We start from the raw sequence: 15,401 nt of genomic DNA, 5'->3' as shown, positions 1-15,401 counted from the left end.
CAGGACAGCCAGAACTACATAGAGAACCTGTCTCAAACAACAAACAAACAAAACAAAATCGAACAAAAAAGTACTGTTTGTCAGAGCAGCCTCTCCTAGAGGCAATGGCCAAGGCCTTCCTGATCTCACTCACATGAATTTGCATGACAGCAATAGGAGGAAGGGGAGTGGCAGAGAGTATGGTTTCCCTATTGCAAAATGACAAAGCCATATGCTCCCATCATCCCCAGAAACACGGTTCCTGGACTCCAGTGTGTCAGCCAGCAAACAGCATGTGGAAACCATGGGAAGCTCTGGGAGTGTAGAGTCATGCTGAGCTGACAGTTGTGTGACTCTAAAGCGCTGTGGGGCCAATACTAGGCAGGCCACCTGCTTCCCCAAAATCTGCCTCCACACAAGCTCAGGCTCGAGCTCACACTCACTCGTTTTTCCTGATCAGCGGCCCTTTCAGCTTGGTCTCCAGGCCCCCAAAGAAGCCCTTCATGTTCTCTGTGTTCTTCAGCAGACGCTCAGCAATGTCCTTCTTCTCAGCCAGCCAGCTGTTAGCTGACTTCAGGTAGGAGTCAATGCTGCCAGCTGGCTTCTCCCTGGGCTCTGTAGGGAGCAGGTGTGGTTTGCCTTAAAAGAGGAGAGAAAGGGAGTAAGAAGAGATCTGCAGCATGGGCAGGAGAGGGAGAGTGCCTGAAGGTGCCCCAGGGACTGCAGGAGAGAAGGCTGGTTCTAGACAAAGCTTCCCTCCATGTCGTGTCACAGCACATAATTTCACTCTAGGGAGGCTGCTCTGCTCAGGCTTACTCACCCAGGTGGTAGTAGGTGAAGCACATGGTCATGAGGTTCTTAGCAGGCCCGAAGTCGTCCATCTGGTGACACCTGGGATAGAAGCAAGGTTGGCAGGCTAGAGCCCCACTACCTGACTCCCATGCATACTTGCTTTTTGTTTTTGATTGTTTGGTTGGTTTTTGTTGTTGTTTTGGTTTTTTGACATAGGATTTCTCTATGTAGCTCTGGCTGTCCTAGAACTTGCTCTGTAGACCAGGCTGGCCTTGAACTCACAGAGATCTGCCTGCCTCTGCCTCCTGAGTGCTGGGATTAAAGGCGTGCGCCATAACCAGGCACCACTGTAAATTGATGGAGCAGGACCAAAGTGCTGCAGAAGCATCAGTACCAAGACACTGCCAGGCAGTGACAGGAACATGCAAGCATACAGTCAGGAGAGCCATTGCAGGTGCATAGCCTGGCTCTAGGTGTGGGAAGGTGTTTGTGGCTCTCAGCTTTCACATTAAGATCAAATCAAGGCCCAGGAGGCTCAGCCCAGTGCACCCCAGCAGGGTCAGGACCAGAAGTCACCTCAAGCTTTGGTCCACACCAATGACAAAGATCATTTTGTCATTGCCCCTATTTCTCAGGGGTCATCAGGATGTGTCTTTTGTCTTTCACATACAAGCTCAGAAGTCAGATATCCTGGAGGGCTGTTAGGACACGCACCACTGGACAGCCCCAGGCTCAGACTCAGAGATTTGGTGGGGTAGGAATACACATAATTCACAAGACCCCAGGTCCAGGGGTAGCACTTGTGAACCACAGTAGATAAATACACAAGTTTTCTGTGTCACTTGTTGAAAACCGTAACAAACTATTGTATACAAGAAAGTGACATACTGTGTGGCATTCTACAAATGCAAAGGGCCGCTCTTACTGTACCGTGGTATGCTGAAGATTATAACCAAACGTTAATGGAATATTCACACAGCCATTCGACTTAGCCAACAAATGGAGAGAAAGAAGCTTTAAAAAGAGGAAATCATACTAGTCCAGTTACAGATGCTGCACTGTGAATGAGAAGGGCAAACGGAACAACCCTATCTCCCGCCAAGGCAGGAGGGAGCCCAGAAGATGCTGGTCATGAATTCTAGCCAAAAGAGGGTAACAGCTGGTGTGGCCATTACAGCTGGTTCATCACGGGTGGGAAAAATGGGACGGACAACTACAGGAGGCTCTGGGGAGGATATCACTTACTCAAACAGCACCACTGCGAAGGACTGCACCAGGCGGTAGAAGGTTGGCTCAGACACACACTTGGATTTGCAGCGCTGTGCAGAAAGAACCAGGAAAATCAGCAAGACCTGGTGACACGCAGCAGTTCAGCAAGGCTGGATGCTTGTCACTCTGCATTTCTCCACGCTTCTTAGATGGGCCCCAATGGCTGCTTCCCTTCTGCCAGGTCTCTGGGCAGGACACAGGCACTCAGCACTGGAGCCCAGAAGGTGCTCTCCTGCATTGTCCTCACAGGATTTCGTAAAGCTTCTCCATGGGGGAGAAGTACGGTGCAATAGAAGAACCCCAGGCGACAACAGGCTGTTCCGGGCTTTGCTAATTACTGTTTTCTGCATTCTCTAACTTCTCTAAGAAGAATACATCCCTATAATGGGAATATGCAAGATGGGATTCTCCCACGCTTTCGCAATACATCAGGTTTTACCTGCCTTTCACAACCTTGAAATGTTTTGACAAAATTTGAATACTATGGGTTATTTAATAAAAAACACGCATGGACAGAGCCCACATGCTTGCCTCCGAAATAGAAATGTGGAGCTTGCCATAGTTCTCACTCCTTCCAGTCAGGGGTAGCCTTTCTATGCTGCCCCAGCTGTCTCTGGCCTCATTCTACCGGCTTACGCCCTCTGCTCTCTTCACCGTGGTGGTGCTGGCCAGGTTGCTGGTCCTTTTTGCCCACCTTGCACTCACCTGTGCGCTCACAAACCGTGCGAACCACTCACGGCCTTTCCCGTCTTCACCACTGCAGTACTCCCCAAACTTGGCCTTCTCTTCCTGGTCCAAGTCCTCCCTGTGAGCAGTCAAACATTTTCCTCAAATTTAAAGAAGAAAACGGAGCAGAAGGCTAGATACTGGCCAGCTTATGTCATTTGTACTTATGGGATTGTCACCAGACAATAATAATATTATCAATCATATAAAATATATATTAACATACTATATTAATATATTAATTATAAGAAATAATGTCTAAAATATTATAAATATATATTTACTGTCATAATTATAATATTATAATTAATATTACAATTTATATATTATATACATATTTAAGATAAGAGTCTTTATAATAGTCTTGTCTCAAATTGTTATGTGGCCAAGGATGATCTTGACCTCTCTATTCTCCTGCCTCCATCTCCCAAGTGCTGGAATCACTAATATATGCCACCATGCTTGGTTTATGAATTGTTTGGTATTAAATCAGGGTTTTGTGCACACTGGGCAAGCACTTTGCCAGATGAGCCCCAGCTGTAGACCAACAAGCAAACATTTGTATTGCTTTTAATGAGAGTGGACCATCAAGCCATAAACCTCAAAACTATAGCTGTGGGCAGACTGTCTCCCACAAGACAGGCTTGACAAAATCCAGGTACACACCCAGAGGAGCTGCAGTGCTTGAAGCTCTGCATTTCCAGCACTCAGGAAATGCGGATGTGGCTGGTCCGTAAAGACCCTAAATTCTGGCATGCTGATGTAGCTTCTAACATCTCAGTGCTACACCCAGGACCTTCAGATTCTGGGCTGGCACCTACCTCCCTGTCCCAGCTGAGGTACCACTTAACAGTGACGTGGACAGGCAGAGCTAGGGGGCCCACCCAGAGATATCCGTGCTCAGGCCATATTCTAACCCAGCATCTGTATCCCGGGCCTCTGCTCTTGGTACCCTACCCTACTCCTTCAAGAACCACAACAGAGAGCCAGGAGAGGACTCAGGGGATAAAGGTACTTACTACTGGGCAAGCACGATGACTTGAGTTTGATTCCTGGAACCCATGTGAAAAGCTGGCTCTGATGGGCCAGCTAGTCTATAATGAGCCATGCAGCAGCATAGCAAGAGAAACCCTGCCTCAACAAGGTGGAAAGTGAGAACCGACTCCTAAAGTTGTTCCCTCCCACCACACACACACACACACACACACACGAATGCAGAGTGGCTATGGGAGGCCAAAGCAACAACAAAGTATGACAGGTGTCAGTGGAGCTGGGGGTGCAGAGTGGAACCCCACAGAGAGAAGGGTTGTGGAAGGGACACAGTTGGTAAACAGAGAACTTGAGTTTAGATCCCAGCACCCACATAAAAGCTAGACAAGCTAGCATGCACCTGTAACTCCAGGGCTGGGGACAGGCACAGGAGCATCTTGAGGGCTCACTGACCAGTCAGACCAGCCAAACCAAGGAGCCTCAGGTTCAGAAGAGACTTCTCAAAAAGGTGAAGAGAGAATAAAGAAGATACCCAACATCAACCTCTGGTCTCTGCACACTCACAGGGATGCATACCTGCATACACAGGCATAACTACACAGGCCAGACCCAGCTACACACATACACATACACACACACACACACACACACACACACACACACACACACACGAATGCAGAGTGGCTATGGGAATAGCTCAACAATAAGGCACTTGTCTAGCATGTATGAGGCCTGGACATTCTATCTCTACGTTGGCTTGAATGACAATGGCCCCATAGGCTAACACATTTAAATGTTTAGTCCCCAGTTGGTGAAACTGTTTGGGAAGAATTAGGAGGCATGGCCGTGATGGAAGAGGTGTGTCACTGGGGGTGGGCTTTGAGGTTCAGAAACCCACACCGTTCCCAGTTATCCTTCTCTGCCTTGTGTTTATGGATCAAGATATAAATGCTCAGATCTAGTGCCATGCCTGTCTGTCTGCTGCCATGCTCCTCATCATGGTTGTCATGATTCATCCTCTAAAACTGTAAGTCCTAAATAAAAGTTTTATTTTATAAGTTGCCTTGGTTATGGTGACTCTTCACAATAGAAAAGTAACTAAGACAATCCTCAATACCCTTAGGAAAAAAGAATACACAGAGAAAATTATGAAATGACATATGTCAACAACTAATAGAGTTTATCATGGTTTCTCTACAGCGTCCTCTGCCTGTGTGGCAAAAAGGGCACAGCCCATGCCATAAAGGCTACTGAAGGCACCATGGTAGACAGCCTCTTATCGCTTCCTTGGTCCCCATGAGGCCTAGGCAGAGCCACTCATGAAGTGAGAAAATGAAGGGGAAATGGATGAATTGGCTATTCTGAGTCTGTGTTCCCGCACCACTAGGATAAGCAGAGAACATGGGCCTGGCCAGGCTGCAGACCACTTCCTCCATGACACCCTTGGTGCTGGCATCCCACCTAAGAGCTGTCAATATGCTGTTTCCTAGACAGTCCAGGCAGCCTGTAGGTATGTGACCTGTTGCTCCAGGGAACAGGTATTAGTTTGTCTTTGGTAGAGTCCAGGACTGGGAAGTCTTTACCTTTTATCCCTGAGGACCAAGTTGGGACCATGCACTTGTGAGGCAAGCACTCTACCACTGAGCTAAGTTCCCAACCCCCAGGACTGAAACTTCTTAAAACCTCACAAGGTGACTCTATAGGGAGCCTAGGATGGCCAAGAGCCACTATGGCCTACAGTAGGAAGCAGGTCCCCGGGATTTGACAGCAGGCTAGTATCCTTAGAAGGCTTACCCTGCATTCCAAAGAAGGTTTAATCCCCTTTCCAAAGAGGGTCCGCCCTCTATTCTACAGAGGGTTCACTACCCTCCATCTCACAGAGGGCCCACCATCCATCCCAAAGAGGGCCCATCCTCCTTCCCACAAAGGGCCTAGTCTCCATCCCACAAAGGGCCTAGCCTCCATCTCACAGAGGGCCTACCCTCCAACCCACAGAGGGCCTACCCTCCATCCCAAAGAGGGTCCACCCTTCTTCCCACAAAGGGCCTACCCTCCAGAGAAGATCTTCTCTACGTAGTTGCGCATGAACTCTCGAAGTGCCAGGGTCTCCTCATCTGGGGCTGAATCAGCGCTCTGATTGGAGGAGAAGGACTCATTGGAGGAAGAGCGGCGGTCTTGGTCCCAGGACGGGTGTGAGGGTGACTCGCCCATGTCATTCTCACTGTCTGCAGACTCAGTGGTCTCACTCTCAGATGCACCGTCACCCAAGGAGCCATCTGGGTCCTGGAGTGTTGAAGGGGCTGCCTCCAGGGGAGGAGAGGTAGGTGGTTCAGTCCCAAAGTCAATCAGGGAGCCCACAGGGACTTCTGGGGCCTCCATGGTAGCCAGGCAGCCAAACAGGATGGGCACAGGCTGAGGAGCAGTTTCCTGAAGCTGCAAACACACACGTGTGTTGGGAGCCTCTGGCCACCAAGGCTGAGTCTCAAGCAGCTCAGAAGCCTTATGGCATCTGGAATGGAAACAGACATAAACACTGTCACTATGAGAAGGCCAGTTCCCCAATGAAAGTCACTGATCACAAATCAACCTGAGGAAACCATGAGTCACATTTTTCCTGCACTGATGATCATCTCTGTACCTACAGAATCTGGGATGCCACCAGCCAGAGTCTGTTTCCTATGTCCACTTTGCTGCCATGTGGTAGCATGCCATTGGCACTTGCTAACTGAAGGAGCCCAGGGACACCAGCGGCAGTGTCCCTCCCGTCTAAGCAGCACACTACATCTCCACATGCTCCAGCCAACCAAATCAGAGCATAATGATGCCCATTTTCACTGGCGGCCAGCATCGGCCAGGCACAGTGCTCCTGCTGGTTCACTGTCCTCAGTAGCTGTGGAAGTGGCACCCTGCTAAGCAGCAGCCTTCAGAGACCCTTTCTCTTTAGTCTTCCCTCCAGGCCTCTTGCTGCTGCTCAGTCTCTTTGTGGTTCTACCCTGCTCTTCCCCTTTTCTGTGCTGCAGCTGCCTGGATACCAACGGGAAGTCACCTCCTGTGCTCTGATCACGATGCCTGGAGTAATTTCTCCTTCTCTCCCTTCTTTGCCCATCTCTTCTTTCTCTCCTTCCCTCTCTCATTCTCTATCCCCACTGCAGAATCCTGTTCACCCTCAAGGCCAGGCTCACGTGCTCATCTTCTGAGAGGCTTCAATCCACAGCAATTCAAAATCAATTACGGTCCCTGCTGACCTGGCACTAGCCTTTCATCTAGACTCATGTGTGAGCCAGTACAGACTCTACTGAGCATCTGGTGTATGAATGAGCACACCTCACTGGGAAAACACTCATGGAGCTGAGAGGGCATGAGAACCCTGTTTCTGGCACTGGCTCAGGATGTATTTGCCATTCTGGAAGCCCTTCCTACCAATACCAAGGGGCAGCAGCCGAACGGCAAAAGCCTGGGACAGCCATGCTTAGTGGTGGAGGAAGCATCCTCACCCTGGCTCAGGACTATTAGACAAGACACCTAGGAGGCTACTGCAGGGGGCAGGACCACCATCTGTACTGCGGAGATGATTGCATCTTCTGGGGGAAATGCAGTTCAAACCCACACACGCTGACTCCTGAGAGCTTAACACTCACAGGTTGATCATAGTTCCCTCCAAACACCCATTCCAAGGTATTTTTAGATTCTCTGAGTCAGAAAGATGGAACAGCTGGCTCTGGCCACCATCCTCATGCACACATGCACAGGGGCAGTGGTACATGTGAGGCAGAGCCTACAAAGTCTGCTTCCATGCAGGGGAGACTCACAAACCTTGGCTCTGACATGCTGTCTAAGCCAAGACAGTAGCAAGGGCCCCCAAGGTCAGAGGACACTGAGTGGCAGCTCAGAAAGAGGGGCATTGGGACCCTCTCTCCTAGTAACATCGGCTGCCTGTGGCCCTGCTTTCTGGGGAGGTCTCTCTATGTGAGACAGCAAGACTGGGTTAGATGTCAAAGGGCCATGTAGAACCACTCTCCTACTCTCCAAAGAACAGAAAGCCACACACGTGGGCCCATGCTTGTGGCTACCCATGAGAAACACACAAGGAAAGCATTTGCAATGACCAGGGCAGGGACATTGTTAATCCTACCACATTTATAGATTCATGCACCTCTAACCAAAACCTTAATTCTCACTAATACACAGATCACTGAGGAGAACACACAATAGGAAGCACAGTCACTAAATGCTTGGACAAGTCTCAATCCATACTAATCACCACAGAGATATATGCAAAAACAGGTGTCTATGTACGGCAAGTGGAGAAGTAATAACATGGACATCACAGCAGTCGCGGACTAAGGCAGTGAGGACAGTGCCAAGAGTTGCCGGAAGTGTCCTCCTGTGCACCATCCCTGTTGGGGCACTGGGAACATAGGATTGAAAGGGAATCATATGACAAAGGGCTGCAGACATGCACAGCACTGGTTACAGCATGACACTGAGTCCAGGTCCCCTCTTCCGCCGATTTTCATACCAATGACCCGTGAGCCAAAAACCAGTTTAAAGGGACAGAAGAGTCATGTGGGCCTGCCAGCACAGGAGGCACAAGACAAGTCTGACTTTTTAGGGTTACTTCTGATCCAATCTGGGGCTCATGGGGCTGGCAAGGTAAATAAGTCACCCTTCCCATTAGCACAGAGCTAACCTCTGCCTCTCTGGGTTCAGGATTGTGTCTTAGTCATTGTTCTATTGCTGTGAAGAGACACTATGACCATGGCAACTCTTATAAAGGAAAGTCTTTAGTTGAGGTTTGCTTATAGCCTTAGATGTTTAAGTTCATTATCAACATGGCGGGAAGCATGGCAACATGTGGGCAGACATGGTACTAGAGAGGAGCTGAGGGTTCTACATCTGGAGCCACAGACAGCAGGAAAAGAGCAAGATACTCGACCAGGCTTGAGCATTTGAAACCTCAAAGTTCACCCCCAATGACATATTTCTTCCGACATATTCTAACAAAATTATACCTCCGAATCTTTTCAAATAGTGCTACTTCCTATGAGCCTATGGGGACCATTTCTATTCATATCACCACAGATGGTGACAAAATCACAAGCCAGGGCCAAAGTGAGAGGAAGCAGAGGGAGCAGACGCTGGTCCTTATCCTTGTGCACGGCAACAGGTCAGTGTCCCTGCCCCTGAGGATGCTCAGCATCATGGTCTCATCCCTCCCAGAGCAACAGGCCAGCTGGTCAACCCTACATACAGAGCCAGGATGCCCTGGTGAGGCGGTGTATGTCATAAGGGCCTGGACACCAGCTCCCAGCCTGCTCCTCAGGAAGGCAACACGGCTTTAGGCTTCCAGGTGAGACAAAGTGTTGGCCACTGTACCTTTCATGCTAACATCAGGGGAAGGTCTGGGATGGCCTGAGGACATAGAACTGACACTGTCTCTTTTTGGAGCCAGCTAGAGGCTCCCATTAAGAAGCACAGGTCTGGCAGTATCAGAGTTTCTAGAGTTTTTAAGGCATGCTGAAATCTGCTATATAAACTCTTCCAATTTTTCAATAGTAGCAACGAATTTAAATTCATTTCAAAGAACTTCGTGGGCCCTAAATCTGTAGATTGCACTTCAGTCTCTTGGAGGGGGCTCCAAGAGGCCCTGGTGGTGCCCAGTCTAAGACACTGGCTTTCTATCTCAGGACTCTGCTCCACAGGGCTGACACCCTCAGGCTTCCGGAAGAGCTACCTGTCTCCCTGCACTTTCTGGCTCATGGTCAAGGTGCTGCTAAGTAACTGTGACTTCCACACTCAGCTGAGACTCCTTCATGCCACGAGTCTCATCGATGGGACTGTGAATCAACCACTGTGCGAGGAGATGGAGGCACAGCCAAGAGGAAGAGCAAGAGTGTCTGCTTACGTGAGCTCACAAAGTACAAGATCCAGGGAGAGGAAAATAGAGACAGCTCAGTTGGCAAAGTGCTAGCCACACAAGCACAAGGTCCCACGCTTGATCCCCTACATCCATGTGAACACAAACAAACTGTGTGCAACAATGAGCACTTGAGATTTTAACACCGAGGATGTGAAAACAGGCAGAATCCTGTAGGTCACTGGCTGGCCAACCTGCCTTGGAAAATCTGCTCCAGGCTCAGTGAGAGACCCTATTGCAAAAAATAGGGTGCCAGATGGATAAACGGGTGCTATGACTGCTTCGTGGTATGGTTAAGGGGAAGGTTTTTATTGTGGATATGAGAGCGAGGACAGCCAGAGGCATCTGGAAGGGTCCAGAACAGACATAAAGCAGTAGACTGAACATGGCCATCAGACTGGACCTGTCCACGAGAGAAACAGGAGCAGAGCAGAGTGATGGGGAGGGTTGCTATAGGGGGTGGATGAAGGTGAAGACAAAGAGAGGGAGGGCACAGTCAAAATAACAGGGTTATAGGGAGGATGAGTAGCTGGGGGAGGGGAAGCCTGTGAGAAAGGGAAGTTTAAGGTAGGGGAGGAAGTGAGAACAGCTGTGTCAGCACTGGACCTGACACAGAATAAATGAGAAAGTCATTTGTTCTGACATTGACCTCTGACTCCATGCACACATGCAAGAGTGCACATGCGCGTGTGTGCACCCCCCCTCCTCATGAACAAGTACACACACATATAGTACTACTGAGATGTTCTCAGGTAATGCCCCAAACAGTGCTGTTAGGTCTGGGAAGGAGACCTGGACCTCAGAAACCAGTACCACACATAGGTCCTAAGGTGACCATTGCCTAGGAGGCCCTGGAAGTTGCTGGGCAGCCACTCATGGGAAAAGCAGACCAGGCAAGCTTTCCTGGCTACGTAAGTCCTGAATGGGACATAGGAAGTCTGGGAGGAAGGTTAAGTACAGACCAGGGAGGCATAGCTGAACAGGCAGGCCCTGGGAGGCAGCTGTGGCATCAGCATTCTGAGGGTAGGGAAGGCACCCTAACTTCCTCCATGGATTCCTTCCAGCCCTACCTTTGCCTCAACCCTTCCCAGAAGGCTTCAGGAGGAACTATGGTCAAGACTGCCTGCTATTGCACTTAGCCACATCCCCTGAGCTTTACTCAAACTCTGATTTTCCCAACACACCACCCCAGTGGGGTTGGGACTTCCCTAGAAGGAAACTTTGAGCAGTGTACATGTGTGTACAGCATGTTCTGGTCTCCCGGTAGCCTAGCCCTTGCATGAACAGAACACAGCACCATGCTTGCATGTATCTGCTTTATCTCTTGTCCTAAAACTGCCAAGAGTGGGGGCTAGGAGGGGTCTGGTAAGACTGCGTCATGGTCCTGGATTATGAAGGTAGCTGAAGTCATCACCAGAGGCCTTAGAAATAAGAGGGGTCAGAGTCAAAAAAGGAGATGCTGAGACTAGGCTGTTGAGTTTGATGATAAAGAAAGTCAAGGAGTGTGGGCAGATGCCATGGAAAATCAGAGAAGCAGGAAACATACTTCCCCTGCAGTCTTGAGAAGGAATCTTGCCAACCCCTTGACTATCCCAGTGAGGCTACTGAGAGCTCCACAGTAGCACAGCAGAAAATGTGAGCTGTTAAAGCCGCTATGTACACAGTCATTTGTTCTGGTAGCAATAAGAAAGACCAATGTTGTTTGGACATAAATACCTGTCAGGTATAAACATCTGGGTGTTTCTTGTGGCCCCAGGGTGCCAGAAAAAAAGACTACTGAGATGTTGTAGATACTGTGGAAGTTGGGGCCTGACTGGCCCACACCCAGCAGAAACCACCACAGCGCCTTTCCTACTTGCTCTGGGATTTAACAGCTTCTGTAATGGCCTGTTAAAGCTGCTTCCTCCTATTGGCCACTGGAGACTCTGAAGACTCCCAGTCCCTTGCTCAGATATGCTGCAGTGGGGCTGGGAGGCAGGAAGGCAAGGCTCCTGCTAGCCTGGCAGTGCACTTGGCACCTGTCTTTTCTCAACACTAAAAAACAATTTCATCTTCTGCCTCCAGCTCGTGGCTGCTTCTCTCAGGACAGCTGCAAACAACAGTGGCTCTGTGTGAACAGTGTTCTCTGGTGCCCTGGAAGGTGCTTGGTTGGGAACTGACTATGCTGATCTGGGTGCAAATGCAGCAGTCGGCAGAGTAGCCTCCTGGCTTAGAATTCTGGCCTCCTGGGACAGAAACCCAAGAGTCCAATATCTCACTTCCTTCACAGGTGCTCAACCTAGTCACCTAGAGTGATGGTTCATACTGTCAATTCCCAGGACATGGACTCACCCAAGAGATAAGTCCTTGGTACACCAAGGTCAAACCAAAAGTTGTGCTGTGAGACCCTTTTTGTCCAGCCAGATACACCCTCCATCACTTTCTCTAAGCCCCTGCTGAGCCTCTCCTCTCCTCTCCTTCCCTCCCTCCCCTCTCCTATTCCCTCTCTTCTCCTCTCCATGAAAAGACACTGGTTGTCCCAATGACAAAGTCTCTAACAAGGCAGAGACCAAATGTTCCTTTACAGGAGTCTAGAAAGCAGCAGGTGCCCAATCCTGTGCCTTTGGAATGGGAATCTGGCTGGCTGGAGACTGCCACTAGGCGAAGACATGCATGGCATTTTGCAAGCCTCCCATCAGGTACCAGATGTCTCATGCTGAAGTTCTAAGAGGGTTTCCAGTGCCAGTACAGAAAGGTGGTAGCCAAAACAGGAGTGGCGCTGCAGTTGCCAGGGAAGGAGCTGCCGTGAGGCTGTGAAAGAGGAAGTTTGGCTATGTCCCCAGATATCAACAGAACCTTACACATCTGCAAGGGACATTCCCATGTGAAGGAGGGTAGAGGAAGCAACTCCCAGCATCTCTACCTCAGCCCCAACCTCCAAAGGCACACTTCTAGTAATGGGGACAACCTAATGATCTAGCAGGGCAGCAGGACAAAGAGGTTGTCACCAAGAAAAGACAAAGGGCTTGGAAAGGATGGCTGAGGAGAGGCCAGGAACACACCATGACAAAAGATTCTCAGGGGAGACCATGAATAACATTAACAGGGTGGGTCACTTTGTGGTAAGGGGAGAGAGAGAGGGAGCAACATCTCGACTGTGACACTGCCCACAGGTAGGTCTGAAACAGGTTACCAAGTGCTACCACTGCAGGGTGGCCCCATGAGCAGCTGTGTCATGGTCTTGGTCTACACTGAAACACTGTGTTTGGGTGTGCTAACAAGTAGCCTTGTGAGAGGGGATTGCAACATACGACTGGTTATATGGGGATAACACAGTTTGGGGTCTTCATTCAGGGTTCTGGATCTGAACTGAAGACTGATATGCCACCTACCACAGCATAGCTTAACCCCTGGGTACAAGGCTGGAGGGGAAACATGGCTATAGCTCTAGAAATAGGTGAGGGTCATGAATTAGCAGCATGAGCAGGACCACCCAGAATGTAGAACCAACACAAGAGCTAAAGACATTTGAGGAAAGGGGGAGCAGGCAGGTCTAGGGTGCAGAGCAGCTGAATGGAGCTGCTCTCAGGGACCAGTTAAGGTTGGCACTATGACCCTCCAGGAGACCAGAGCTGATCACTGATGGGTCATACACAGACTGCTTCTTTATTTCAGGCGAGGGAGGAGGAGCACGAGAGGACCTGTGGGGAGTTGGGGCAGAATCTAGGAAGATGTCACACCAAGGATGTTCTGTGAGCACAAGAGAGGAGTGGCAAGAGCTAGGAAGAGCAGCTGACTGTCTGAGTGTCCAAGGTCCAACACCATGGAAATAGCACGCCAGGCTTAGAACACAGGTAACAAACCCATGACAGAACAAAAGAAGTGACCTGATGCTAATAAGTGCTTGATAGACAGCTTATCTCATTCTTATACAAAGGACCTAGGAAACAGATGTGCCCTTTACTGTTCCCATCACCACAGACCCATCATGATGTGGTTGCCACTGTGTGGTGACAAGAGCAGACCCTCCTTTTCTGAAGCAAAAACAAATGAAGCATATAAATAAACCCTAACCACACTGCTGACAGAGTCCTTGCAAAGTGAATACACCCATGTGGTCAGCTCCAAGGACAGAACAGCCAGGGCCTGTGACTTCCCAGGAAGAAATACCATGCTAAAAGGCAATCAAAGGGTGAGGACACATTTAGTATGAATCCATGTGTCAGGGCAGCAGCCACACAATCTCAAGATCACTATCCTGAGATGTACTGACACATGTGTGCTCTAAAGCCAGATAACAATGTTGTTTGTGCTTGTGCTGGTTAGAATGCTGAGAACACTCTGCAACTCTGCACCTCGGAAGCAGTGATATGGTTCCCTTTCTTCGGCAACACTGTCAGTAGCCACGGCCCTAGCTATTGGCTATCTGTTCATACTGTTAACTGCATCCCCAAGCTCAGAGCAACCCTGGAGTCATCTCTTTATATAGAATAGATTTGCAAAGGCATTTTAATTTGATGCATTTGCAAGACTTCAAACATGATGAACGGAGGGTGCTGGAGGATGGCTCAGCAGTTAAGAGCACTGGTTGCTCTTCCAGAGTTTCTGAGTTCAATTCCCAGCACCCACATGGTGGCTCACAACTGTCTATTACTGTAGTCCCATGGGATCCAATGCCCTCTCCTGGTTTGCAAATGTACACGCAGACAATGCACCAATAAATATATATATACACTATATATGTACTATATGTATGTACTATATATATATATATATAGTACATAAATAAATAATTTTTTTAAGATGAAGAGAGAAAGTAGTGAGCTGCTGAGAATCTGCTTGGTATCCAATGGAATTGAAATTCAACCATGCTGAGCTGCCACAGGTCTAGATCATGTCATAAGAACATTGGAGAGGAAGTGGAGGGAATTCATGGTTGGGGACAGCTATTTGGAGATAGTCCTCCCATCTGTGAGGGGCTGGGTAGGAAGAACTAGACTGGTAGGGTTCCAACAAGGTAAGGCCCACTGACCAGTATGGCCCTGAACATAGAATCTTCTTGCCAAGAAACTCAAGCAGAAGGAGGGGCTCCTGTTGTTTCCCTCTGAGTTGTCTCTCTGTAAAACTCAACCTAGCTTTTCTCTGCTGCAACCCTCATCATGTTACGTGCAAAGGGGTGCCAAGTTTATCAACTCTGGGAAGGAGATGGCTAATATGTTTTCAAGGCTGTGGGAAAAAGAGAGAACTGACCGTGGGTCCATAATCCAGGAGAAACAACAGGGGACATTCTCCATGAACAGCAACTGGCAGAACTGCCCATGCCTAGACGAGCCAGGACTTGTGCCACAGGCTGGGAGCATGGCATGACAGAGACAAGCTTTCTCCTTCTTCTTCCTTGATTTGGCTACCACAGAAGGTTCCAGAACAAATACCCCATAGCCAGCATCCAGAAGGTTCTAAGATCTAGCAGCCCAAGTGGCCATGAAGGGAAGATAGAGATTGTGACTAGAAGGAATAGCTCCTCTAAGTCTGAGCCCTGGGCTTCTGTGTGCCACTCAAAGCTCAGGTCATACACTCAGAGATAATGGTTCAGGCAAGTCCACTGTTTTCCACAACCTTCGCCATTCCCCAATTCCACTGCTTCCATAATAGCCACATGCTCCAGGTCAATGTCAGTCACCATCCTTCTTCTGTGAACAGCATCTCTCACTATGTAGCTCTAGGTGGCCTGGAGCTTGCTACATAGACC

At 49.2% G+C, this 15,401-nt stretch overlaps 1 protein-coding gene across 3 annotated transcripts in view; it reads right to left on the bottom strand.

Moving 5' to 3' along the window:
* The window catches only part of Kiaa0513 (KIAA0513 ortholog), a 52,424-nt gene that overhangs the window by 9,953 nt on the left and 27,070 nt on the right, over positions 1 to 15,401 (bottom strand). For all 3 annotated transcript variants that reach the window (XM_026778702.1, XM_005345764.3, XM_005345765.3), the window contains exons 2-6: positions 5,807 to 6,265; positions 2,746 to 2,845; positions 2,017 to 2,090; positions 800 to 870; positions 423 to 618 (exon numbers count right to left, since the gene is read on the bottom strand). In XM_026778702.1, the coding sequence (XP_026634503.1) occupies positions 423 to 618; positions 800 to 870; positions 2,017 to 2,090; positions 2,746 to 2,845; positions 5,807 to 6,135 (770 nt within the window). In that variant the 5' untranslated portion in view covers positions 6,136 to 6,265. The remainder of the gene's footprint in view (positions 1 to 422; positions 619 to 799; positions 871 to 2,016; positions 2,091 to 2,745; positions 2,846 to 5,806; positions 6,266 to 15,401) is intronic.

Source organism: Microtus ochrogaster, chromosome 4 (genome assembly GCF_000317375.1).
Source record: "Microtus ochrogaster isolate Prairie Vole_2 chromosome 4, MicOch1.0, whole genome shotgun sequence".
In the NCBI taxonomy this organism is placed as follows: Eukaryota; Metazoa; Chordata; class Mammalia; order Rodentia; family Cricetidae; genus Microtus; species Microtus ochrogaster.
This window is presented reverse-complemented; position numbering and strand designations above follow the sequence as displayed.